The sequence below is a fragment of the Hemibagrus wyckioides genome, linkage group LG23 (assembly GCF_019097595.1).
Source record: "Hemibagrus wyckioides isolate EC202008001 linkage group LG23, SWU_Hwy_1.0, whole genome shotgun sequence".
Classification (NCBI taxonomy): domain Eukaryota; kingdom Metazoa; phylum Chordata; class Actinopteri; order Siluriformes; family Bagridae; genus Hemibagrus; species Hemibagrus wyckioides.
In genome coordinates, this window is record NC_080732.1 from 2,185,981 (window position 1) to 2,213,932 (window position 27,952).

General features: G+C 37.3%; 3 protein-coding genes across 4 annotated transcripts; 1 reads left to right on the forward strand and 2 right to left on the reverse strand.

The window, feature by feature from the left end:
- Positions 1-882: 882 nt before the first annotated feature.
- Positions 883-5,950, reverse strand: LOC131344534 (probable G-protein coupled receptor 141). 2 transcript variants are annotated; one of them, XM_058376894.1, is made up of 2 exons: positions 5,816-5,950; positions 883-2,446 (listed from the first exon to the last, which is right to left on the reverse strand). In XM_058376894.1, the coding sequence occupies exon 2, from the start codon at positions 2,439-2,441 to the stop codon at positions 1,545-1,547; it is 897 nt and encodes a 298-aa protein (XP_058232877.1). In that variant the 5' UTR covers positions 2,442-2,446; positions 5,816-5,950; the 3' UTR covers positions 883-1,544. The 2 variants fall into 2 exon arrangements, with proteins under 2 accessions (XP_058232877.1, XP_058232876.1); XM_058376893.1 differs by lacking the exon at positions 5,816-5,950 and adding an exon at positions 3,957-4,120.
- Positions 5,166-21,910, reverse strand: pign (phosphatidylinositol glycan anchor biosynthesis, class N). The gene is made up of 29 exons (XM_058376891.1): positions 21,712-21,910; positions 21,216-21,461; positions 20,096-20,217; positions 19,115-19,213; positions 18,929-19,035; positions 18,728-18,852; positions 18,012-18,142; positions 16,686-16,805; positions 16,553-16,593; positions 16,401-16,460; positions 15,887-15,979; positions 15,748-15,803; positions 15,572-15,650; positions 15,307-15,489; positions 14,294-14,433; positions 13,197-13,296; positions 12,964-13,056; positions 11,943-12,034; positions 11,740-11,842; positions 11,423-11,531; positions 10,563-10,665; positions 9,223-9,325; positions 7,946-8,032; positions 7,803-7,858; positions 7,609-7,684; positions 6,580-6,653; positions 6,390-6,432; positions 6,250-6,302; positions 5,166-6,006 (listed from the first exon to the last, which is right to left on the reverse strand). The coding sequence occupies exons 2-29, from the start codon at positions 21,440-21,442 to the stop codon at positions 5,883-5,885; spliced, it is 2,799 nt and encodes a 932-aa protein (XP_058232874.1). The 5' UTR covers positions 21,443-21,461; positions 21,712-21,910; the 3' UTR covers positions 5,166-5,882.
- Positions 21,911-22,943: 1,033 nt separating this feature from the next.
- cops5 (COP9 signalosome subunit 5) lies at positions 22,944-27,924 on the forward strand. The gene is made up of 8 exons (XM_058375900.1): positions 22,944-23,299; positions 23,564-23,798; positions 25,227-25,355; positions 25,774-25,839; positions 26,064-26,149; positions 26,363-26,474; positions 27,031-27,179; positions 27,722-27,924. Exons 1-8 carry the CDS (start codon positions 23,163-23,165, stop codon positions 27,810-27,812), a joined length of 1,005 nt encoding a protein of 334 aa, XP_058231883.1. The 5' UTR covers positions 22,944-23,162; the 3' UTR covers positions 27,813-27,924.
- Positions 27,925-27,952: the final 28 nt, after the last annotated feature.

Consider the following 27,952-nt stretch of genomic DNA (forward strand, 5'->3'; position numbering starts at 1 on the left):
TTATAAATGCTATTCATCTTCATTATTATTATTATTACTAGTAGTAGTAGTAGTAGTGTTGTTTCATGCACACTAGTATTACTACTACTACTACTACTAATGTTTATACAGTTACGTTTTTAAAACATAAAATCCATTAAAGATTTCTTTTTTTCTCTCCAAATGTGTCTAATATGACCACCATGATGGCTTACAAAAAAAACAAAACAGACCTAGCATAAAACCGCTAGTTACTACAACTGCCTTATATAATATACCCAAATATATATATATATATATATATATTACAGCTCTTACTGGTTTACCAGGTGACCTGTAGCTGATCTGAGACATGGTGAATGCTTTGGGTTGAGATTCAGAAGTCCTACAGGAGACTAAGGGTCTTGTGGTATCATAAATATTTCTTTAAATCAATCTGGATCTGTAATAGATATGATTCTGATGTTTGATGGAAAACACAAATTCCTATATTAGAAAGCAAAACAATATTTATATTTTTTAAATAAAGAATGCTGGATAAACACTTCTGATTCATTAGAAAACATTTCAGGCTCTTTTGTTATAATCAACTTATTTTCTTTTTTTCTTCCAGCCCAATATGAATCAGATTAGCACCATTTTATGGCTAAAATCTAAATATTTGCTATTTATTTCTCAGTGTATTTCATTTTGTTGTTGTTTTCTTTTGTTTTTTTTTTAGTTTTTTGCTCTGCATTACTCCGTCTTAGACAGCAGAAGGCACCAAATCCTTATTTTACAGATTTAGCTTCATCCTTCTACCTTTATCTTCTCCTCTCCTTCCTTTCTAAAGCCGATGCTCTGACAAAAACTAAAACCTTTGCAAAGTTTTACTGTAAAATAAATTCATCTTAATCCAACCAATTCAATTTTTTGACCCTTTATTCAAACAACGAAATGTACAATGATGTTTATCGGCAACCTTGAACAGAACACTCTATAATAAATATAATTACTCACGTTGACTTCTACCATGCTAACAAAATGAAAATGAAAATAAAATAAACCTATGCTTCACTGACCAAACCCTAAGAACCGTTGTTAACTTATTGTTATAATCAGTCCTTTTCCCAACAGACTGACATGAAGAGGAGTTGGGGTGTGTCTGTAAAAAGACTGACAAGAGGTGCACGTAAATACAAACAAGCATCCTGCCCTAAATGTGTTTCCTCAGCCTGAATAACACGCGTGTAGTTATTGTGTTCTGCATATTTATACAGTTCACTTGTGCTTGTAAGAAAGTTCAAAGATTGCATTGCACCATTCCAAGAAAACTAGCAGAAGGCAATTTACATTATGCAAGCTAGCTGTCTTTTAACTTCTCAGAAATACCAGAAGTAAAGAGAATCCACAGAGTTAGAGAAATAGTTTTTGTCTCTCACTACAGCATCCGTTAGGTAAGCTGTCAGGGATGTACCAGATGTAACCACTTTAGATTGACAACGCTCAGTTTGTTCTCTGCAGTGAAGCATGACTGTTGTTCTCTGCCAGGATAAGTAGGTTCCACAGAGCAGTGTTTTCTACAGTCAACCCCCACACCTATGGCATATTCCCTTCCCGGCGAAAACAAACATCATGTCGAAGCAGGTAATGGACGTGAGGGCCAGGAACACCTCGTTAACAGCCTCATGGTTGGAAATGTTGTTCAGATAGTATAGCCGATACAGGTGATACGGGGCTAGGCAGAAGAGGATGATCAGCACGAGGCTGACGTTCTTCATCTGAGCCCAGAACTCATGGTGAGCCCATGCAGATGCACCGTGCTTTTTGATCATCGAGTACAAAATGGCTGCCAGCACACAGCTCATGATGCACGATACAATTATTGTACAAACAGACAAAAAAATGTTACACACGAATACAGGTTTTTTGCTGATCTCTGTGCCAAATTGGAAGCATTTGTGATCAGATGCATTGGCATCTGTCCCATAATGATGTAAGGTCACAGGGCCAACGATTAGCACCACTGACCAAATGCCGACGCTAAACGCCATAGCATGGAGACTCCTATAGAACGCGATCTGCTCCATTTTTCTGAAGTAATGAACAAAGTGAATGGTGAGAATGATGACGTAGATGACGAAGACCACGTGCATGTGAATGTGGATCATGCTGCTGACCACTTTACAGAAAAACATAGACAGGTTCCAGTTATCAGTCACGAAATAGTAGATGCGGAAAGGGATGGTGACCATGAAGATGACGTGGACCAAGATCAAGTTGAAAAAGGTGATGGTGGTCCACGAGCGCAGGTTAGATTTCAGCACACCGATCATTAGGGTCACACCGATGCTTCCCACCGTCAGCACCGTGGTGTAGATGATGATCAGGGCGATTCTGTGGGGCATCACTGGAGGTTTCACAGTAGTTTCAATCATTGGGAGAGATTGGGTGGTAAAATTTGCGATTGTAGTTGAATTCATGATTCCTGAGCAGAGGAAATAAACATTGTTATACTTAAACCACATCAATTTACCGTAAATATTATTTAGCAATAACACAGACAATCAGATGAGTAAACAAACTTTTTTGGATTTTCCTCTCCCTGTTAAACAGATTTTGTATCTTCTGTCTGTAGACATTTCTCAATCAGATATTCTCAACTCCACTAAGCTCATCATCATCAATCCCTTCATAAACTACATAAAATATCTCAAAAGCAGAAAAATATTCAACATTTGTGCTATGAAGTCTCTGTTGGTAAAAGTCAAAAGTTCAGAAACAAGCACGTGGGTAGAAAAGTCTCAGAAGAGTGTCAAGGACGTGTCAAGTGGAACTCTTGGTCTCCAAGAGTTTAAAGGTCAGACATATGCTTGAATAAAAAAGCAATAAAAAATAGCATTAAAAAAAATAAAATATGAATTTGGAAACCATGAAACTATGAAGCTTATAATTTTGTTTATTATGTGATTCCATATGTAATCATTCACAGATTTTAGTGAACATGCAAGAATTTCCCTAATGGGTTCAATAAAGTACTCTATCTATCTATCTATCTATCTATCTATCTATCTATCTATCTCTATATCTATCTATCTATCTATCTATCTATCTATCTATCTATCTATCTATCTATCTATCTATCTATCTATCTCTATATCTATCTATCTATCTATCTATCTATCTATCTATCTATCTATCTATCTCTATATCTATCTATCTATCTATCTATCTATCTATCTATCTATCTATCTATCTATCTATCTATCTACATGATAACGGTTATAAGATTCAAGATTCCAGAAGCTTTATTGTCATTTCAACCACATATATCTGACGCAGTACATAAATGAAATGAAACACCGTTTCTCCAGGACCTGGTGCTACAGAAACATACAACAAAGTTCAACACAAAACAACACCACAGAGCTAGGACAGAGGTTTGTCTTAGCCACGTAAAAAGTGCACAGTGTGCAGCTAGGTGCAAACCGAGCATAGACAAGACAGTGCAAAAGACAATAAATACAAGAAAGACAACACAAAAAGAACACAGGACACTTAGCGCCGAAAAAGAAAGAAAAGAACATGTGTGATGGAATGTAAGTGAAATAAAATAAGATAAAATGAAATGATGTAAAAAAATATTGTGCAAAAGTACAACAGCAGCAGTTGAGGTAGTGCAAATAGAAATAAACATAAATATAACTATAGCAGCGGATGACAGGTAGAGGTAGTGCAATAAGTAATGAACAATATAAATTATGTGTGTGCGTGTTATAAGAAATATAAACAGAGACAAAACAAAGACAGCAGCTCTGTGTATGCTGTATCTAAAACTTTTAACTGTACTGTATGATAGTTAAAAACAAAGCACTTAGTAATATTTCTGATTCACATTTTATGAGTATGTTGTTTTTTCCCCCATCTAATTAAACCTTTTAAAACCAATAAAACTTTTTTTATCTAAATAAAATAAAGTGAAAGTGTACATCACATACCAATAAAGCAGAAGCTGCAGTAAACAGACAGTGCTAGAGGAAGTAAAGCAAAGTGCTGGGGTCTCAGTCCTTCATATAGATGCACTGCACTTCTTCTGTGGGCATGTGTGCGTGTGTGTGTGTGTGTGTGCATGTGTGTGTGCATGTGTGTGTGTCTGTCTGTGTCTGTGTGTGTGTGGGTGCATGAGAGAGAGAAAAAGAAAAAAAAAAGGTGGGAGTGTCTCGCAACACTAGCTGCTTTGTCATTTACACCAGTTGCTCACATAACACCTCTAAGCAGTTTCCTCAAACAGAGCATGCTAGTTTCAATCAGCTTTCTATTTTAATTGTTTAAATGTGTTAAAAAATTTCAATGTCTCCCTTTGTCTGCTTTTTGATTAAAGCAGGATATGTGCAAAACAATCTGTGTGCAGTTGGAAAATATTCTTGCATAGCCACAAGCAGAGGAAGGAAGTAGTAGTGTGGTCTAAGATGATAATAATAATAATAGTAATGAAATTCAAATTAAGTCCAACAAAAAAACCCCAAAGAAAACCATGTCGCCCCAGTACGAGTTCAAATAAAAATCCGACACTGGTGATTAAAACTGGTAGAAGATTAAACGTTGATCCTGTTTGATCCTTAAAAGCTTGAGGTGATGTTATTGAGACTCTTGAGTTATGTTACCCAGAGTAAATAGAACATGAACATATTATAATATAATATGAAGAGTAAATATGAACAGAAAGCAAACACATCCATTATTCTGTTAGTCCAGAGATCAATTTATCATCCAGAAAATCATCCAGATCTTGCATTAGGTAGCTTTTATTTGTCACATATACATTACGGCACAGTGAAATTCTTATTTTCGCATATCCCACCCTTGGGGGGGTTTGAGGTCAGAGTGCATGGTCAGCGCCCCTTGAGCAGGGGGGGTTAAGAGCCTTGCTCAAGGGCAATGACCCCCCCCCCAATTACTACATATATATCTACAAAGGTTTTCTACAAGGAGACTAATTGTGTTAAAAGAACAGCTAACAGGATTGAGTAAAGTTCATATAAGAGAAAAGACCATGTATGGTTTCTAAAGTGTGTTTTAATATAAATATAACACAACAATCACATCACACTCTCTCTCACACACACACACAAGCCACTCAAGCAGGTAAATCAATTCATTGGGAAAACACTTAATGAATCTATAGCTTCAAGAAAGTCCAGTTAATGTTTGTTAATCTTCATTTAAACATTTTTCCCCCAAGTTTAAAGTTCATCACTGATCATTCATAATAAACCTTTTAATAAATAAAGTTTTTTATTTACTCATTTTTTTTGTAGACTGAATGGATTAAAAAAAATACAGGAGTTTTTACTATAGAAGAATCCTTGGCTAGGTTTGAAGAATCTCAATCATGTTTCATTCGTTCAGTACAAAAAAATAGATGCAATATTAATATAAATTAATATATATATATATATATATATATATATATATATATATATATATATATATATATATATATATATATATATATATATACACCCCTTCACCGTGTACGTGATTACTGTGTAATTCACACTTTGTAAGTCGTCCACATTTAGCACAATCCATTCAAGTTCAGGTTTTTCCACACTAATTTGCATAAATAGTTTTTATAGCAGAAATACAGAATTTTTTTCCAGGACCTTTTTAATGTCATCAACACATCATTTGTTTGAGGTTTTTCCTGTTTCGCTGTCAGAGCGCACTTAATTTCCCGCTAGAGGATTTGCATAGCCCCTAATCGCACATAACAGGGTTTACTTCCTTTAACCCTAATAACGTATTTACCAGAAATGTCTTTTTTTCAGCTTCCTTACAAGAAAGTTGTACTTACAGTGTAAAACCAAGTGTTCTTGCCACCAGCACACTGCTCTAAACACTAATCTTTTTCCAACAGCAGATCACTTAAAGTGGACCTTCACTTTTTGTCCAAACTGGAGTTTATTTGAGGTCAGGATGTGTGTCATCACACTCAGCAGCATCAGGAAGATGGTCATGGACATGACGATGACGTAGTGACTAATGCTATAAGAAAAAGAAAACATCAGATATGTCCTTATAAAATTCTCTCATATATAGCTGATGAGATATTTACTGCAGACTATTCATTAACCCCTAAACTCCCAGCTTAGTTCTTTATGTTCATCATACCACAGCATTGTTACACTGTTGTTTTGCAGAAGTTCTACAACATTACATATAACAGTCGATGGTGTCTGGGCAGTTTAAGGGGTTGAAGAGGAAAAATGAGAGATGTTTAGGAATTACCTTGTGCCGATATCAAGCCAGCTTCCGTAGTCTTTCACCAAGAAGAAGAAGTGCTAAGGAACAGGAGAATACGATAGAAATGTAGGTTCTAGCTTTAAAAACAGAAACGATACGGTTAAAGTGTAGCCTAATGAACCTACCAGTGCCATCAAATCAGAGATGACCAGCACGATAAGGAAAAGACTGAAATGGAAAATACATCATTTACAAGTATGTAATAAACATAGCCATAAAGTTTTTTTATTTTGTGAAGGCGTTACAGGGGCGGGGATTTAGGGGGGTTAGGGACGTCCCATGCATCCCGTGATATGAGAACGATGAAGCCTGTACCTTCGTGACGAAAGCCGTGTCGATACTTGAACACTTTCAAATGTGCACATAACAATTACAAATGGAATCAGGACCTGGAAAGAATGCAAAACCAATACATAAAGAAAAAAAAATTATTTCTACAATAATAACCCTATAATTCCAAATATACACTACATTTCCAAAAGTTTTGGGACACCCCTCCAAATCATTGAGTTCAGGTGTTGTTTTTCAGGGGTCGGGCTCGGCCCCTTAGTTCCAGTGAAAGGAACTCTTAATGCTTCAGCTTCATACCAAGACATTTTGGACAATTTCATGCTTTGTGGGAAGTTTGGGGATGACCCCTTCCTGTTCCAACATGACTGCACACCAGTAACCAAAGCAAGGTCCATAAAGACATGGATGAGTGAGTTTGGTGTGGAAGAACTGACCTCAACCCCATAGAACACCTTTGGGATGAATTACAGTGGAGACTGAGAGCCAGACCTTCTCGTCCAGCATCAGTGCTTGACCTCACAAATGCGCTTCTAGTGGAATGGTCAAAAATTCCCATAAACACACTCCTAAACCTTGTGGAAAGCCTTCCCAGAAAAATTGAAGCTGTTATAGCTGCAAAGGGTGGGAAAACTCCATATTACATTCATGTGCATGTAAAGGCAGACATCCCAGTTTTGACCTGGCTCACAGTCTCCGCTCTAATTCATCCCAAAGGTGTTCTATGGGGTTGAGGTCAGGCCAGGCAAGTTCCTCCACACCAAACTCACTCATCCATGTCTTTATGGACCTTGCTTTGGTCACTGGTGTGCAGTCATTTTGGAACAGGAAGGGGTCATCCCCAAACTGTTCCCACAAAGTTGGGAGCATGAAATTGTCCAAAAGGTCTTGGTATGAAGCTGAAGCATTAAGAGTTCCTTTCACTGGAACTAAGGGGCCGAGCCCAACCCCTGAAAAACAACACCTGAACTCAATGATTTGGAGGGGTGTCCCAAAACTTTTGGCAATATAGTGTACATTAAATATTGTGTAATTAACATTATTTCTGTGTGGTACCTTCCACATTAAAAGGCCACCCATGATGAAAGGATTAAATACAGTCAGAAAGCAGTAGATAGAAGCTGGGTCAAAACTGAAAGAGAGAAGAGGAAAAGGAAGCGGTTTTTATTTTCATTTAAATATAGGCTCCATGTAGAACTGTAACTTTCATAATCCCGAGGTCCACCAAAGACCCTGATATTAAAGTTTACCTGTTGATGGAGGCAATGTTTCCTGTGCCAAAGAATGCAATGATGATGAAGAAAACCTGGTGTACATTATTAAGGCATCATTTAAAAAAAAAACTTGAATGAATTTTAGATGTAGATGATTTCTTCATGTAGTGCAAGGATACAAAGAAGTATGATCTTCTGATATCGTCCAAACTCAGCTGCCTGATCCTGGATAAGTCGATATTTTCAGCAAAATCGATGCGCGAGAGCTGCAAAGACACTTGATGTTAGATAAAAGCTGAAGTTGTTCAGGTCAGTATTTTGCAGTGATTATGTGAATCCACTGAAATCCAGAAATCCATGTTTTAAGGCCAGAATGTTTAATGAATCTTTACAAGTCAGGATTAAACTTCAGACTGCACAAGTGATAAAATCTTTACCGATAAACAGACCAGGCAGGTTAAAGAGCATGAAATTCACTTACACTACTTTTTTTTCAGTTAATGTAATATTCACTTTAACAATATACCTTTACAAAACAGATATCATGTTCTCCAGACAACACACACACACAAATCCATCAAGAATTCAGTTATGTAAAATATAATCTTAAAAATATAATATTATCAGGTCATTTCTATCTTTCTACCAGGTCATTTAGTCATTAAATATCATGAATGAAACAGACGTACGTCTTGCATGCAACAGATCTTATTTATATAGCAGAAATGAGCACAATCTGGTCACATGTGGTTAAGTTTAGCTCCTAGTTGGCCAGCTGTGCTAGATGTTGTAGTTTTCACTATCTGATACTTGGTCAAAAGTGTTGTGGTGGTATTCACGTCTGGTCCAGGGCTTTTCGAGTTTGCTTCGTGTTTGTGTTATCACATCACTAGTGTGATCAACTTTAGTGACACTGACTGATTTCACCTAGACATCACATTTCTAATACTGAATAATAAAAAATTCAATCAGCAGATGTCTTTCCTGTATGAAAATATTGTGGGCAAAATGCTTATTGATCTGATCAGACACAAAAGAAGAAGAACTAAACGGTGCAACCTGTGCCAAACCACTTTTGAGTACCTCATTTCCATGAGATGGTGTGTGATAAAAATAAAGGTTGTTTAGATTTCCAGTTTTTGCCACCAACAAAGCAAATAGATGCTTTGGACTTCAAGGTAAAAAAAAAAAAAAAAAAATGAAAAAGGTCCAGGAGCCTGATCCATTTATTTCTCTTTAGATGCAGTTTTCAGATTCTATTTGGATTCAAATGAGTCACTTCTCCAAAAACAGACACCATTTAGCAGAAGCTAGAGGAGTTTAATAGGACAGCTAAAAAAAAAGTTGTGGTTGTGGTAGAGAGAGAGAAAGAGAGAGAGAGAGAGAGAGTGAGTGAGAGAGAGAGAAAGAGAGAGAGAGAGAGAGAGAGAGAAAGAGAGGCAAGACTCAATTTTACCTCATTCCTGTTGGAAATTCTGTGCGTGTCCACGGCTTCCTGCTCCATATGGATCCACACGAACATCAGCCATGACAGTACGGGAGGAAACAGAGCCTCGTACCTTTACAGAACACAAACCAAAATGAGCAAACACATCATCTTTGCAGATGATACTATATCTGCTGTATGCTGTACAGGACATGTCATAATGAGTCAGAGTCAGCAGCTAGGTATGCCTCTTGTATGCAACTAATACACAGCTCTGTTCTGAATACAGGTTTTGTTTGAAGCTATAAATCCAGTTTCACTGGACTAAAGGAATGAAATCTAAAAATCTCGTGAAGTTAAACTTAAAAGCAATATATGGACAAATAACAGATTTCTATCACCTGCCAAATGCAAATAAAAGGATACTGCAACAGAATCATGATCATTTTACAACTTCACATAATAAAATCTTCCATTCGGATCTTCTCGGAGCTAAATATATGATAGCTAAAGTTGTAGAATATTCCTGTAAACTGCTCATAAATCTACAGACAAAATAGAGAAACTGTGCATATGGTGTATGGTAAGCTTCAGAAGTTACTCATGTGGGGTGAAAATTTGAGTAAAACAAATAGACGCGTCTTTGTGTTACGTGATTCTGAACTCAGCATTTTGTCCTTGAGTGAGGAGCAAAATCACGTGATGCATTTTGTTTAAATCAGTCAAAAAAGTTAACGTGTACCCGTGGGTCGATCTCTCGGCTGTATTATATGCAATAAACTGAAAGTATTAAAAAGGCTCTGCTGGTCCTGCAACCATCCTACTTCCTTCAAAGGTTTCCAGCTTAACCTCAGAGTAGCAAAATGAGCATCTTTGTGGTGAGAAAGAAATGCAGAGAAGAACAGCTTGGTGACTGTAAACATACCACATTAAATTCACCATAGTAAGAACAGCCACTCAGAAAGTCTTGGTTAAAGCTAACCAGGACTTCTGAGTTCATTGTTAAGAAGTTCCGTTACATTTTCATTTTACATTTTAAATAATACAACCTAATAACCTAATTAAGCCTAATACAACTGTTTAAAATATACCTGTGCAGATCATGATGTTTCAAAATGAATTAAGGTCAGTGGATTAAAATAGCCTTTAATAATCAAAGCAACACAGTCATCTCACTGACTCATACTGTTAAAATAGGTTAAAATCCAGTAATGGTAAAAAGTAAATGATTCAGTTGGGATTTTTCGCAAGGTAAGAACAGAAAGGCAAGTCAACCAACCGGAATTTACAAGAAAAACCTCTTGAAGGCCACGCTACATGTGTGTTGAGATTCAGAAGACAGGTCCATATATAGAGACTCTGTGTCTTACCCGGTGCTGAGGAGAAGGTACACGCAGATGAGGGACATGAGAATACTCAGCAGCCTGTGGAAGAGTCGCGTAGAACTCAGCAGCGGCACAAAAAACGATGAGACTAAACGAGAGAGCAGAGTTTGGAAAGCCAGAGGCAAAATTAGAGAGTGAGAGACATTCTGAAAAACAGATAATGTAATATTCTCTCAAAGCGCTGTTCAACTCAGAAAGCGTTGGTTCATTCTCCATAACAGCGGCACAGATGCAAAGCACAGGTTTATCAGCTATATATGGTTGAAGTGACAATAAAGCTTCTTTGACTTGACTTATACTCATTCCCTGATTATTTTCTACAGTAATAACATAGAATTTACAGATATTGATGATATGGTAGAGTTTTCTGTGAGATGTTTGTCTAACATGTATGGAAGGAGTCTCCATTTTCTCACCACGAGTAAAATTTTCAGGATAGAGCAGTTCATGCTTTGCAGTTTCTCTGTAATATGACAAGTTGCCTTTGTTTTTTGTTAAAGATTTTTTTAAAAAAAGAGAGACTGATAAGGGAACAAGTGTTTGTAGCTGTTATAACCTCAATGAGAATAAGAGCTTGTTGGATGAAAATAAAAGGATACTATAAAAATGCATAAAGTTTGTTTCAATAAAAAATTGTAATTGTTTCGTAATTATAGTAATAAAATACTGCTGTTAGTGAAAAATCATTTACCTTTGGGGTGAGAACTTTAACTCCTCTTGGTCATGCTTTCCGATTATTTTTTAAATTTATTTATTTATTTAATTTTCTTTTTTTTATTATAATAGCACGATCCACAGTCTGTTATTTGATACAAAAAGGAAGTATAAATGTGAAGTTGTCCAACCCAGAGTGGTCCAGCTGATGAGTTGATTGAAGAGCGGCAGGCCTTGTTTGAGTTGCAGACTGGAGTGTGTGCTGGAAAGCACGTATGTGCACAGCGCCACCTGCAGCATCTACAAACATTACACAATGACAATGACAGGAATTACCAGATTGTCTTTTGCTAAGTTTGACCAAAACAGGACATTTATTCTGACTCATTAGGATGAAGGAGTATAATCATTCAAAAAATCTTTATCTGTGTATTTTTGATAATTGTGTGTGTGTGTTTTATTGGGTGAGAATGCATCACAGAAAGAGGAGAAAAATATGAATAAAAACCTGGCCAATAAACAGCCAACGATCTCTCGCACGCAGGCCTGGGTGTCTATGTGACAAGACGTAGAAGAATGACGTGAACAGCATTACAGCTCCAGCACATAACCTGAATTAAAAGATCATAAACACCCAGCATAAGAAATATACAATAGAAATATTTACCGATGTGGAAATGTTTATATTATTTCCAGAGTGTGAGATCTTACACGTAGTTGCTGTTGGGTTCTCGTCCGACAACAGGCAACAAAGGAAACACTGCCAGACACAAGCAGCTCAACACCCAGCTCACTGACGTGAACTACAACAACACCACAACACAGGACATATACACTACCAGTCAAAAGTTTGGACACACCTTCTAATCCCATGGTCTTTCCTGATGTTTATTTCTTTCTACATTGTAAAACAATGCTGAAGGCGGCCGAAATCCACAATAATGTCCTCTGAACAGTTGATATTGAGATATGTCTGCTACTGATGCTCTGTAAAGCCTTCATAACGCCTCTAATCTGAGGTGCTGTTAATTGGTGATTTCTGAGGCTGGTCACTCTAAATGAACTTCTCCTCTGCAGCAGAGGTCAGTTTTGGTCTTGCTTTACTGGGATGGTCTTCATGTGAACCAGTTTCATCATGGTGCTTGATGGGTTTTGCAAATGCACTTGACAACACTGTTCTTGCAAGAACTATTCCAGAACACCTGACCTTCGTGTCTTAAAATAACAACTGACTGTTTTTTGTTCTCATTACATATGGATTACTGAAGTCCATGTGTGTTATTTCATAGTTTTGAAATCTCCAGTATTGTTCTAGAATGTAGAAAATAAATCCCTAAACAAAAAACATAGAATTAAAAGGTGTGTCCAAACTTTTGACTGGTAGTGTAAGTAAGCATGCAATGTAAGATAACTACAAATGGATAAATAATTATTTAGATAAATAATCAATCAATGGCAAAGTGATAAGAGAGGAATAACCACACTTCAAAATAATAATTAAGACCTTGGTGCTAACAATAACTCTGCTTGGTCACAGATCCTATAACATCATGACCCGAGGTGTTTTTTTCTTTAGGTAACACATGAAAGTAGGTAAAAATTCAATTGGTCTTCTGTCACCGGAATAGCAGTTCTGCGCTGCAAACTCACACAGGAAATGAATGCTCGCACCTTTTATTTTGTCACATATGATTGTGAAAGTATCGCTAGAAAACCGGATTTAATAACTCACCTTGGTTTTTCTATAAAGCCCTGATATGACAGGCCACAGCGCCAACGCTATCAGTCCCAGGGTCAACATGGCACGATAGAAAAAACTCACAACCTTCAAATCAGTGGAAAAGAAATTAGTTTAAAGCCTGATTCCGGTTATGTTTTGAGAAAACCAGAGTATATGCGTGTATTTTGGTATCATATGTAATCTCTATAATATAATATCGTATATATAATTGTCTGTGTTCTTACCAGAAGCTCTATCCCAAATGTGACTAGGAGGAAATATCCAAAGCATTTGCTCAGGGGAAGGGAAGGAACCGATCTGATGAGATCAACAAAGATCCCGAATCTAAAAACAAAAACATGAACAAGACAACTTTTGGATATTAAATAAAAGCTGATGAGTTATAGATTTCTAATAGAGATATCCAAATAAAACGATTTCCAAATTTGAATATAAGGTTTGACTAATGTCTCCATGCTTGAGTAACCAAACACATCCCTAAACTACAAACAAGAACAAACTAAAAACAAGAACATCCACAAAAACCACACAAACTTATTTACTAGCAGGCTCCTTAAAGGACTATGTCTTGCACGTGAGAAATATGTAAGCCTTAATTAATATATAGTGTGGAGCATTACTATGCAAAGATGCAAGACAGAGAGTGCAAATATATGCATTTTACACAGTACAACATGTAGTGAAATGTTTTTGTTTTTTGCGACTGTCCTATGATGGAAATAAGGAAGTAGAATATAAAATATAAGAAATGCAATTTAGATAAAAATGTAACTCTAGAATATAAAAAATAAGAAATACAATTTTTTTAAAATGTAAAACTAGATTATAATATATTAGAAATACAATTTTTAAAAAAATGTAAATATAAAATATAAAAAATATAATTTAAATAATAATGTAAAACTAGAATAGAAATGATAAGAAATTTAATTTACATAAAATGTAACTCCAGAATATAAAATATAAAAAACATAATTTAAATAAAAATGTAAAACTATTCTATAAAATATAAGAAATATAATATAAGTAACATTGTAAATCTAAAATATAAAATATAAAAAATATAATTTAAATAAAAATATAAAACTAGAATAAAAAATAATAAAAATACACTAGAAGAAAAGAAGACTCTAAAATAGCAAGAAAATCAAGTATAAAAAGAATATAATTGACATCATTATACAATATATAAAAATAAAACTAGAAAAAAAGTAAACAAAAATGGACTAGAATAAGAATAGAATAAGCAGAATAGTGATAGTAAAATGTACAGTGAGATGGCTGACCCTGCAAACACAAGGCATAATCGAGGTTAGCTCACTCTTTCAGGACCCCGTACCACACAGGGACAGGCAGCAGGCAGTAGATGTAATAGGTGAAGGAACTGGCCTGAAGAAACAGGAAGAGAAACACCAGCAGGCCCACACACACAAACACATGACCCAGATGTCTCCCTCCCATCTGAAACGAAACAGGAAACACAGCAGGCAGGTGATTCAGACAAATATGGTGGGTTTTTCCGTCTAAATTACGTCAATTCATTTAACTAAAGCACCAGAAAAAAAAAACACCAACACAAAAAACACGTTGGTATTTCTGTAATGGTTAAAGGTTTAATATTTTCCATACACTGCACATATGCTGAGAAAAGAATTTTAAGGTTTATAAATTAAAGCTAACGTTTGATGAAGATTTTTATTCATATTGTACTTGTATAATTAAACCTTATTTAAATAATTAACATCTTAAGATGATCTACTTCTATTTCTTCATAAAAATCGGAAGCTGTTTTCAGTCTTACCATCAGGCATAACATTATGACCACCTGCCTAATATCGTGTTGGTCCCTGACCCATCCTGCACTGTGTCTTCTGACCCCTTTCTATCAGAACCAGCATTAACTTCAGCAATTTGATCAACAGTAGCTCGTCTGTTGGATCGGATCACACGGGCCAGCCTTCTCTCCCCACGTGCATCAATGAGCCTTGACTACCCATGACCCAGTCACCGGCTCACCACTGTTCCTTCCTTGGACCACTTTTGATAGATACTGACCACTGCAGACCGGGAACACCCCACAAGAGCAGCAGTTTTGGAGACGCTCTGATCCAGTCGTCTAGCCATAACATTTGTCCATTTTTCCTGCTTCTAACACATCAACTTTGAGGACAAAATGTTCACTTGCTGCCTAATATATCCCACCCACTAACAGGTGCCATGATGAGGAGATCATCAGTCTTATTCATGGCACTTCTCAGTGGTCATAATGTTCTGCCTGATCAGTGTATTTGCAAATGGTTCAACATTCATTTAGTATAGTTGTGTACATCTCACCACGTCTCTGCTTGCAGGTGGTTTGCGCAGGCTGGCGTGAGTCTTCAGGATGACCAAAACCACGTAAGACGCCCATCCGGTGAAACCTAAGACAACGCTGCAGCCCAGGAAAAAGCGGTCATAGGTGTGATAGTAGGATAATCCCTCCATGGCCTGATCTATCAGAGCTTCACACTGATGAATCTGAGACACAAAAAAAAGAAACTTTAGATGTTTATACTTGTGTCAGAGGATGAAACTTAAAACGTTAATGTTTGGTACTTACAGCTTCATCAAAGTGCCCAATCCTGATCAGAGATCTTGCGTGGCTCACAAACTTGTCCATTTTAGAATCAGTCAGGGGTCTAGACAGGAAATAACGAGATATTAATTAATTAAATGACCGAATACAATAAGGTGTGTTGTGTAATTCACTCCTAAAAAGACAAAAACTCTGCTCACTGGTATGGTGTGAAGAGAAATGAAAAAGTGGTCTCCTTTTTCTGCCTCATTTTCACCTAATAAACAAATTTTTAAAAAATCAAATTACAATCATACCTTAACAGTTCAAATGGATCCAAAAAATGAAAGAGGAACTCGCCTTGAATTGCTCTAGGATCTGAACGGCATTCGCATACATGCTTTCGGCTTTGAAATGCTGGCTGTTATTGAGGTACTCGAGTGGCAGGACCCCCTGCAAATAAATATAAAGATATCAGCTCTGATGCAAAAATATAAAATAAAATAAATAAATAAATACAAGAGATCCTCTGTAATCACAATATGAATTTATTTTACTATTCAAATATTAAGCATATTGGTTTCTTTATTATTTGTCCTGAAAATCAGTACCCAACAGGCACCAATCGATGGATTTGGTACTAACAAGAACCAAAACAATGGGCAATTTGACAAAAAATTATGAAACGTGAGATAAATCTCCATCAATGAGTTTTCAACTGTATCAATAACAGAACAGCTCTGTTGCAGCTGAAGAATAAAAAATGAATTATGATTTGTTTGTCAGTTTGATTTCAGGATTTCTGTATTCTCACAATTAAATATCGGGTACTGTTATTATTTTTTTTTATAGCAATAACAGATTTCAAACTTACCACAGAGTTTAGTGGGATAGGAACTCCGATGAGAGACGACATGAGCGGTGCTATATCGGCCTGCATTCATTTGAAACATCAAAACAGATCAAAAATAATTCTTCCCAAAAACAAAATATAGAATTAAGTACAAAAAGTAAATCAAGTCCTACCTGGTTGACATCGATCCTCCTGTACATCTCCAGCCCCCAGTCTGAGATCATCACAAAACACACAGTTAGCCAGTCCTCTCCAGTCTAATGCCCACTATATAGTGACTGTGAGTAAAAATGGATGTAAACACACCTCTGCTGTAGTCATCATCATAATTCTGGAAAGCGGGGGATCTCTGAGCTCTCTGAACCCCGGCCCCCCACGCCACCAAGGGAGTGAGGGTCTCTGACGGATGACCGGCTCCATGAGACCCTAAAGGAGACAGGAACCAGTGTGAATAATATGACACATACATTAGCTGCATCATGTTTTTGTGGATTTTCAACATACACTGTATTGCCAAAGGTTTTGAGACACCTCTCCAAATCATTCAATTCAGGTGTGTATTTTAGGACTTGGGCTTGGCCCCTTAATTCCAGTGAAAGGAACTCTTAATGCTTCAGCTTTATACCAAGACATTCTGGACAATTTCATGCTCCCAACTTAATAGGGACAGTTTGGGGATGACCCCTTCCTGTTCCAACATGACTGCACACCAGTGACCAAAGCAAGGTCCATAAAGACATGGATGAGTGAGTTTGGTGTGGAGGAACTTGACTGGCCTGCACAGAGTCCTGACCTCAACCCCATAGAACACCTTTGGGATGAATTAGAGTGGAGACTGTGAGCCAGACCTTCTCATCCAACATCAGTGCCTGACCTCACAAATGCGCTTCTAGAGGAATGGTCAAAAATTCCCATAAACACACTCCTTAACCTTGTGGAAAGCCTTCCCAGAAGAGTTGAAGCTGTTATAGCTGCAAAGGAACAACTCCATATTACATTCATGTGCATGTAAAGGCAGATATCCCAGTTTTGGCCTGGCTTGCAGTCTCTGCTCTAATTCATCCCAAAGGTGAAGAACTGTGAAGTTCCTCCACACTCATCCATGTCTTTATGGACCTTGCTTTGTGCACTGGTGTGCAGTCATGTTGGAACAGGAAGGGGTCATCCCCAAACTGTTCCCACAAAGTTGGGAGCATGAAATTGTCCAAAATGTCTTGGTATGAGTTCCTTTCACTGGAACTAAGGGGCCGAGCCCAACCCCTGAATTTAATGAATTGGAGGGGTGTCCCAAAACTTTTGGCAATATAGTGTATCTGGACTGATACATTTGCTCAACATGACCCCACTGGATCTGGAATTTTCAGTCTGTTCATTTACACAGCAAATAAATTCCACTTTATTGTTATCTCTATGCTGCTGATGCCATATTACATGTGCTGTTTTACATAACTGTCATGGTTCCTCTGGAATATGGAAAACAAAAACCAGGAAAATATACAGGAATTGTATAGTTCCCACTCAACAAAGAGAATTTTTTTTAGCTTTTCAAACGGTGCTTAGAAAGAACCTAAGGATTACTAAAACTCTTCAGGATGATAATATGACTAGATCAGGAGCAGATAAAAACCTTACCCCAGTTTGTCATGCCGTGATCCGCTGTAAAAACATACGCTGTTCTCCCATCGTTCCCAAAAAACTCTTCCAACACGGAAACAATCTCGGACACGCCGCTGTCAACCAGGCCGATGTTATCCAGATACTCCCTTGTAGGAGACAGGGAAGATTTCTAAATTACACATGTTGTAAGTCGTCCTGGCGTTGCTAAAGTTCCTAAAGTGTCTCATTAATACAGTCTTCAGCTTTACTCTCCTGAAAAAAAATCCATGCTCTGTGAATATGCTACACTGCCTGGATTTGCATACTGAAATTTGATTGGCTCTTAGATTTACTGATGCAATAACACTCTCTCATCACATGAACTCAGATTTTCAGCTTCTTCTTACAAACTTATTTAGCATAAACATTTGTATTTTGTCTAGTCCATGCAATTCCCTGAACATTCCCTGCATCATTTTAGTTAAAATCAATGTTTATTGTTCATCCATTTTCATTGTACTATAATCTAACCAAATAACCTACAAGCTGTTACTAAAAATTCAACTGTGAAGATTCACCCTGATGTTCACCGCTGAGCTAAACTTACACGTACACTGTCATAAGATGGTTCATTCTTTCGAAAAGTGGTAGAGAGGTGTGAAGATGTAAAGTGACATAGAAAATAGTACACAAGTCAAGTCAGGAGCGTGTTGATCAGTATAAATACGCTTCACTTAAGCGTTACAGCTTACTTTGACATAGGTCGGTGGGCGTGTCCGTTGGTGTCGATTCCCAGAAGATGAAGGAAAAACACAATCTTATCTTCATGTAACTGAGACATGAGAGGTTGATTCTCTTTGGCCGATGTGAGAAAGTCCTGCAAGCAAAAAAAGGACTTAATATGAATATGTACGCATATCTATCTCCTCTCTAGCACACATGCGAGTTCACACCTTCACTTGATCGAACACCCAGGTATCTAGCTTGGAGGCATCTTTCGAGGCAAAGTCCTCCATTGCAGCAGGATAAGTGTGAGTGTACACATGATCTCCACTCGCTCCTGCAGGGAACACAAGATTAGACAGAGCTGCTGCATTTATTAATGACATAAAAGTGCATGTGGTTTACTCAGAATTCACCTTTAGCAAACATGGGCAGGATGTCAGGACTTCCCCAACACCATGTGTACCGGCTTTCATTAAACACCGAGTCAAACTCCACTGGATTCTCCTTCCAGCCTGAACACACACACACACACACATTTATATACACTATATTGCCATAAGTTTTGGGACACCCTTCCAATTCATTGAGTTCAGGTGTTGTTTTTCCGGGGTTGGGCTCGGCCCCTTAGTTCCAGTGAAAGGAACTCTTTATGCTTCAGCTTCATACCAAGACATTTTGGACAATTTCATGCCCAACTTTGTGGGAACAGTTTGGGGATGACCCCTTCCTGTTCCAACATGAAGCAAGGTCCATAAAGACATGGATGAGTGAGTTTGGTGTGGAGGAACTTGACTGTCCTGCACAGAGTCCTGACCTCAACCCCATAGAACACCTTTGGGATGAATTAGAGCGGAGACTGTGAGTCAGACCAAAACTGGGACGTCTGCCTTTCCATGCACATGAATGTAATGTGGAGTTGTCCCGCCCTTTGCAGCTATAACAGCTTCAACTCTTCTGGGAAGGCTTTCCACAAGGTTTAGGAGTGTGTTTATGGGAATTTTTGACCATTCCACTAGAAGCACATTTGTGAGGTCAGGCACTGATGTTGGATGAGAAGGTGTGGCTCACAGTCTCCACTCTAATTCATCCCAAAGGTGTTCTATGGGGTTGAGGTCAGGACTCTGTGCAGGACAGTCAAGTTCCTCCACACCAAACTCACTCATCCATGTCTTTATGGACCTTGCTTCATGTTGGAACAGGAAGGGGTCATCCCCAAACTGTTCCCACAAAGTTAGGCATGAAATTGCCCTTGGTATGAAGCTGAAGCATTAAGAGTTCCTTTCACTGGAACTAAGGATTTGGAGGGGTGTCCCAAAACTTTTGGCAATATAGCGTACACATACACAGATCTATGTAAGTGATACGTTATACATAAGTTATTACCAGGTTATTACCTTTAGCCACAGCACTGACATCCTCATAAAAGCCAGCAATAAGAGCTACATGTCCAGGACGGGATTCTGTCGGGACACGTGTGTGGGACACGCCCCATGAACCGCTCTCTTCAATTATACTCCTAATGGAGGTAAATAAAGACAATAATAACTAATTGTAGGAAAGGATGAAAGGGTGGAAAGAAAGGATAAAGCAAAGTTATAGCAAGGATAGAGCAAACTGAAGGTAGAAAAAAGGAAGGAATACAGGTAGGAGGAAAGTAAGAAAAAGTGAAGGTAGGAAAGTAATGGAAAGAATGAATGAATAAAAGAAAGAAAGAAAGAAAGAAAGAAAGAAAGAAAGAAAGAAAGAAAGAAAAAGAAAGAAACCAGGATTCAAATTTATAAAGAAAGAAAGAAAGAAAGAAAGAAAGAAAGAAAGAAAGAAAGAAAGAAAGAAAGAAAGAAAGAAAGAAAGGAAACTGGATTCAAATTTGAATGAATGAATGAATGAATGAACAAACAAACAAATGAATAAAAGAATGAATGAATAAAAGAATAAATTAATTAATGAATAAAAGAACACATGGATGAACGAACTAACGAACAAACTAACAAATGAATAAAAGAATGAATAAATGATTGAATAAAATTAATAAATAAATAAATGAATGAATAAGAGAATAAATGAAGGAAGAACGAATGAACAAACGAATGAATAAAAGAATGAACGAATGAATGAATGAACAAATTAATAGAGAATGAATGAAGGAAGGAAGGAAGGAAGGAATAAAAGAATGAAGGAAAGAATGAAAGAACAAATGAATGAAGAAATGAACAAATGCATAAATGAATGAATGAATGAATGAATGAATGAATGAATGAATGAATGAATGAATAAAAAAATGAATGAATGAACAAATGAACAAACAAATTAATTAATTAATTAATAAACGAACGAACAAACAAACAAACGCATGACTGAATGCATGAATATATGGATGGACAGATGAATGAAAGAACGAGTGAATGACTGAATGAACGAATGAATGATTAAATAACAGAATGAATTAATGCATAAATGAATGAATGAATGAATGAATGAATGAATGAATGAATGACATCTCCACCCAGTCCTCACCTTAAATAGGGCATCCTGATGGTGCCGTTGATGTCCGGCTTGAACATGCTGTCCACTCTCAGACCGTCGGCCACGAAGAGCACCAGGCGCTGGGCAGGAGACGGTAGGGGGACATGCTGAGGACTCATCCCATGAACCAAGGGTGAGGTGAAGTAGATGTCAAATATGGAGATGAAGAAGACCACATGGACCAGAAGCCCAACGATGAAGAATGTGATCATGTTCATCCTGTCTGTCGCTCTGATCCTGTGGAATATGAGAACAGGCAGCTTTTAGGAGCTAGAACACTTCTTTTCTATACATTTACATTACATCTGTTGATCATTTCATTTCCATATTTCATTGTGAGTGGTTAAGAAACGAAATGAATCCCAAATGACTCCGTTCTCCCTGTATATGCACACTACACGGAGTAGATTATGATCACTACTGCACCCTCTGTAGTGCCCTACATTTTACACATGAAGTCATTTGGGATTAAGCCTTTTGCTCTTACCTTTGCTATATTTCGTAATGTTTGTTTCATGCTTGTTTCACCATAACATCACTGTCCGATTTATAAATGATGACCACCACAAATCCACACAGTTTTACTGTAATAATGAGTAATAATGATCTCGGAAAATGAACTTTAATAATAACACTCTCGCTAACTATCCAGAGCAGCTTCTGTGAACGTCTATTCCTCCACTTCCGGGATGACGTCAGAACGTAACCGCCTCTCCTAGGATGCTGGGTAGTGAAGTACGACGGATGACTGCTAACAGCTAGAGTAGTTTCTCTCTTCATTATTTATTTGTATACATTAGATGGTATCATTTTTATATATATTCATGTTAACTGTGTATCTAATTGTAAACTCGCTTTAATAAAACCAAAAATAGGATTTTGTGTTTATTACGTATTTGGTTTAATATACAAACAGAGCCATTTACACGATTCCACCACTAAAGGGCGCACTTTGACCAAAATAAATAAAACCAGTAAACAATTATATACAATCTCGACTGAAGTGTTCTGATTAACCATGTAAAGCTTACCTGATTAAATTAATACGTATAATATAATACATTAATACAACCAATACACCCCCTGCACTTTTTCCATCTTTTGTTTAATTTCTATGAATATTTGATCAACCTCAGCTTTCCTATATGTGTTATGTCGCATAGGTACATACACGCGATATTTCCTGTTTGATAGAAGAGAGCAAATGACCATCAAATGCCTTTTAAATAAGTTTTGGAAGATTTATTCTAAGCTCTATTTCATAATGCAGAAAGATTTCACTCATAACCACATGAGGGCGCTATGTACACCTTCAAGTGTGCTTAACAGGTTGCCATGCAGGGTAAAACCCCACGCTAGGATTGAAAGTTATGAGACATTTCAGGTGTTATTTTTGGAAAATCATCAACGACGGGTGCGTAAATTGTTATGGTGGAGTCACTACTCCATCCACAAGCTTGGCCATATACGTTTTTTTTATTTATGTCCATTACCCACCACATAAGTAATTAGGAATGAGGTATTAATATATAGTTACGATAGTTAGTATGAAAACAAGAAAATTAATATAAAGTATGAATATTATTGGAGCCGAAGTGAGGATATTATTATTATTATTATTATTATTATTATTATTATTATTATTATTATTATGCAAGTGACCGAACGTCCAATTTGCAGGAATTATTAGGATCTGGCAACCTTCGTCAAACTGCCATTTTCCGTAGAAGAAGAAGGAGCAGGCGCTACTAGCTAAAGCTAATGTCTTGGATTATATAAATTATATAATTATAAAGTTAATGCCATTTAACCGACTAGTGATCTAGACTCATAATAGTTTTGTGCCTTACCTCTAAGTTGTTTTGTGTTGTCTTATAAATTATATACAGCACAGAAGCTGCATTTGGAGACAGTGTTAGCTTTAGCTTTAAGCTAGCCATGGCCGGGAGCAGTATAGCTCAGAAGACGTGGGAGCTTTCGAACAGCATCCAAGAAGTTCAGAGCATCGATGAGATCTACAAATATGACAAAAAACAACAGCAAGAAATCCTCGCAGCCAAACCTTGGACAAAAGAGTTGAGTAACAGTGGATCAGGTTGTGCTAGGTGTCCGGATCAGACTTGTTTACAGCTATCACTTCTTAAAATCTAAACAAACAGCATCAGCCATGATGTATCTATTTGGGTGTCCGGAACCTTTTGACCACATAGTGAATATTAAATGTGTATATACTAATTGACCTATGTTTATAATCATCTTCCTCTAAATGTCACACACTTGACAGATTTGCATTTCTGTATCTGTGACATGTTTTAAGCATAATAATTATGTTTTTCCAGTCATCATTATTTTAAATACTGCAAGATCTCCGCACTGGCCCTGCTAAAGATGGTGATGCATGCTCGCTCCGGTGGGAACCTGGAGGTGATGGGGCTCATGCTGGGGAAGGTGGACGGAGAGACCATGATGATTATGGACAGCTTTGCTCTGCCTGTGGAAGGAACCGAGACCAGAGTGAACGCCCAGGCTGCTGCATACGAGTACATGGCTGCTTATATCGAGAATGCCAAACAGGTACTCATCTCATCACCTTAGACATCATCATCATCATCATCGTCATCATCATTACATCATCATTACATCATCATTACTCTTGGGTAGACTTTGAGATGTATAAGTCTTATCCAAATAAACATCTCCATGCAACATATCTGTTGTTTGCAGCCTGACAGATGCACATCAGGTTTATTTAACAAAAAGTAATTACCAGTAAAAGCAAGCTCAGAACTCAAAACCAGCACTGAAGATCCTTTAATGCCTCATCCATTGCACATTTTTAAAATTATACACCGACCAGGCATAACGTTATGACCACCTGCCTAATATTCTGTTGGTCCCCCTTTTGCTGCCAAAACAGCCCTGACCCGTCCTGCACTGTGTATTCTGACACCTTTCTATCAGAAGCAGCATTAACTTCTTCAGCAATTTGAGCAACAGTAGCTCGTCTGTTAGATCGGATCACACGGGCCAGTCTTCTCTCCCCACGTGCATCGATGAGCCTTGACATTCCATGACCCTGTCGCCGGGTCACCACTGTTCCTTCCTTGGACCACTTTTGATAGATACTGACCACTGCAGACCAGGAACACCCCACAAGAGCTGCAGTTTTGGAGATGCTCTGATCCAGTGGTCTAGCCATCACAATTTGGGCCTTGCTCAACTTTAAACTCGCTCAATTCCTTACGCTTGTCCATTTTTCCTGCTTCTAACATCAACTTTGAGGACAAAATGTTCACTTGCTGCCTAATATATCCCACCCACTAACAGGTGCCATGATGAGGAGATCATCAGTCTTATTCACGTCCCTTCTCAGTGGTCAGAATGTTATGCCTGATGGGTGTATATGCATATATTGTGGAGTTTAATAAGACTTAAATACATTTTACAATTTTAGTAATTGAGCACAAAGCTTTGTCCCAAAAACCTACACTGATTCAATTAATGCTAGAATACTTATTAGAGTTAACATTATGACATGATCTTCAAGCTCACTCGAAGATTCAGCTGCTCCAAAGCCAAGTTCTGACTCTATAAACATGCAACGTTTCCTCATAATTATTTATGAGGATGCAAATTGGGGGCGTGACCAGCCCAAAAACAAACAAACAAACGTTGGGAATGGCTTATAGAGTTTTCCATGTAATTTGTACTAAACTGTTACACCCTTTAAATATTTAATAGATAATTTATCAGAGTTAGATGTTAGTAGGAAGATGATCATGATGGACAGGGATATGTTTTATTACAGGATACACAACAGAGACAGTACAGAAGATTAATATGGCTGTTTCTTATTGAACTTGACCTGTTAGGTGTGTCTAAAGTGGGATATGTCAAAAAAAATCTTTATTTAGAGATGAGTGAAAGATTTTGGTTTGTGGGATTTGTTTCATTAACTGCATTAATTCATTAATTCATGTATTTATTTATTTTCCCCCCCAGGTGGGACGATTGGAGAATGCCATCGGATGGTACCACAGTCACCCCGGTTACGGCTGCTGGCTGTCGGGGATCGACGTCAGCACTCAGATGCTCAATCAACAGTTCCAGGAGCCCTTTGTAGCAGTGGTGGTAAATATTATAGAAAAATATTTTAAAGTTGTTAGGCATTTTTCCGCAGTTTTTTTTTTTATTCCTGATCTAATTCGCATCAATATATACATGGAGGACGTCTTGGGGGGGGGAGCAAAAGGAAACACGGCTTCACCGGAGCAGTGTCAGTGATCCATGACCAACCCTGGGATACAAATAGCCCGAGTGACGTTCCTGGTGGCGTCTGATTAATGGCTGTTGCTCTTGTAATAGTATACAGTATGTTATTTACACTTCAGGGGGATTGCAGAGCCGGTGCTAAGGACAAATCATAATTAGGAATTCGGCTCATGACTTAGTTATCCCGGTTTATCAGGCTCGGTTTGCTTTATGAATCAGATGATGACTTACTGAAATCCTTCAAATTGTATTCTTGTCTTTTTGCTTTTCATAACAGATTGATCCTACACGTACCATATCTGCAGGGAAAGTCAATCTTGGAGCTTTTAGAACATATCCAAAGGTATTATTATTATTATTAAATATATTTACTACCAGAAAATAAACCTTTCAGTGATGATTTTATTTTACTGTACATGTCATGTCCTTATTCACGTCACTGGTCAGTGGTGTCATATCTACATGTATTGCCTAATTATTGCCTGGATACTTAATTACAAACAAATTCATAGCGGTCAAAATAAATAAATAAAACATCTCTAATTGTATATATCTTTCATTATAAAGGGCTACAAACCTCCAGATGAGGGCCCGTCAGAGTACCAGACCATACCTCTTAATAAAATAGAAGACTTTGGTGTGCACTGCAAACAGTACGTTTCTTTCTAATTTTTTATTTATTCATTTAAAATAATTGTAAAATAATTATAGCATGTTTTCTACATATTAGTATAAGTAAATTGCATATTATATTTTTATATTAGATAAATAATTTTTTTATTAATTTTTTATTCCACCATGCTAGTGCATATTTCTTGATTTTGATTTTATAAAAGAACTATTATTTGTTAATTCTTTTTAATTAGGTACTATGCACTAGAGGTGACTTATTTTAAGTCTTCCCTGGACCGTAAACTCCTAGAGCTCCTCTGGAATAAATACTGGGTTAACACGCTGAGCTCATCAAGTCTACTCACTGTGAGTATCATTCTTCTCTTTCAAGACTAATTACAAGCTTAATATATTTGTATTCCTTTTTAAATGACACGGAAACTTGTAAGACGTATTCGAGCATGTATTTAAAGAGAAAACGCTCTTGAGTGATGTATTTAGATGCCGCTGTGGTTCTAAATGGTTTATTTTTTCCCGTATCGGAAAGCAACGGAGGTTAAACTGAGCCGATTCCGGGGTTTTGTGTTGAGCTTTACTTAACGGCATACAGAGGCGACGCTTGAGCTGCTGAACAAAAATAAATTGACTAGTTGTCAAGAGACGCTCGCACCTCTGGAGAAAATATTTGTCAGTGGTGTGACCGTCTGAGGCTTTTTTTTTCTTTTCTTTTTTTTTTTTTTTTTTAACACAAAACATACCTCTTCATCCTCAGAAAATCTTCACCACAATGAGCAAACAATATATGAATATGCGGCTTGAAAATGTTTTCACAGTAGTGATGAAAAAAATCAGAGCTTTAGGGTTATGGAGAAATGATGAGTGAAGGATGATGCAGTACTTACCGGCACTGTGATGTGTTCAGAATGCGGACTACACGACGGGGCAGGTGTTCGATCTGTCCGAAAAGCTGGAGCAGGCCGAGGCTCAGCTGGGTCGAGGAAGCTTCATGCTCGGCCTGGATACCCATGACAGGAAGTCTGAGGACAAACTGGCCAAAGCCACACGAGATAGGTGAGGTGATAACTCTCAAAGGAAAAAAAGGAAATTGTCTGAGATTTATTTGTTGTAGCAAAATAAAATAGCAGCACTGTACTGACACACAAACCTGTGACATTTTTTAAAATTAATTTTAAAAAACTAAATCAAGGGTAAATTCATATAGTTGCATGATTACATCACTCATTTACATATCAGGTGATATGAGATAAAAAAAATACAAGACTTTAAAGACGCAAAGGTTTAGTCGAACGCTTTGTGCTTTAAAGGTGTAATTTTTCCGTTGCTTCTTGTTGTCAGAGATAATTTGTCAGGTTCTGATGTTTTTACCCTGATTATAGACTTAATGATTCAGAGCAAGATTAACATTAAACTACATATTAAACCCAATACAATCTGATAAAGTAGTGTGATAAATCCCGGAGGCTAAAGTGTATTAAAGTGTGTGTGTGTGTGTTACATATATTAGTTTTCTAAAATATCACCATTATCATCTTTGATGTCGAACTGATTGATTTGACACGATTAAATCTAAAACTCTTGTATTTCGTCCTCAGCTGCAAAACAACCATTGAAGCAATTCACAGCTTGATGTCGCAAGTCATCAAAGATAAGCTCTTCAATCAAGTGAACACGTCCACTAACTAAGCGACATGGCCTTAACTAAGTGCGATGTAGTGTTAACTCAGCAATGGCTGTACAGGCACTCTGATCTTTATGTCTTGACTTGTTAATAGATGAATAAATATTATTAAATGTCTGAGTTCTTTTTATTTTATATTCAAGTC

What these genes read in the sequence shown, in the direction of transcription:
- LOC131344534 (XM_058376893.1), bottom strand. Translation starts at nt 4,101, where the DNA reads ATGCACACACACATGCACACACACACACACACACGCACACATGCCCAC. An exon ending in CTGCAGCTTCTGCTTTATTG is followed by an intron (nt 2,447 to 3,956) that starts GTATGTGATGTA and finishes TCCTCTGCTCAG; the next exon opens with GAATCATGAATTCAACTACA.
- pign (XM_058376891.1), bottom strand. Translation starts at nt 21,442, where the DNA reads ATGAACATGATCACATTCTTCATCGTTGGGCTTCTGGTCCATGTGGTC. An exon ending in TTTCTCTTCACACCATACCA is followed by an intron (nt 15,651 to 15,747) that starts GTGAGCAGAGTT and finishes TTTCCTGTCTAG; the next exon opens with ACCCCTGACTGATTCTAAAA. An exon ending in GTTGGCTGTTTATTGGCCAG is followed by an intron (nt 11,532 to 11,739) that starts GTTTTTATTCAT and finishes TAATGTTTGTAG; the next exon opens with ATGCTGCAGGTGGCGCTGTG.
- cops5 (XM_058375900.1), top strand. Translation starts at nt 23,163, where the DNA reads ATGGCCGGGAGCAGTATAGCTCAGAAGACGTGGGAGCTTTCGAACAGC. An exon ending in AGCCCTTTGTAGCAGTGGTG is followed by an intron (nt 25,356 to 25,773) that starts GTAAATATTATA and finishes TTTTCATAACAG; the next exon opens with ATTGATCCTACACGTACCAT. An exon ending in GCCAAAGCCACACGAGATAG is followed by an intron (nt 27,180 to 27,721) that starts GTGAGGTGATAA and finishes TTTCGTCCTCAG; the next exon opens with CTGCAAAACAACCATTGAAG.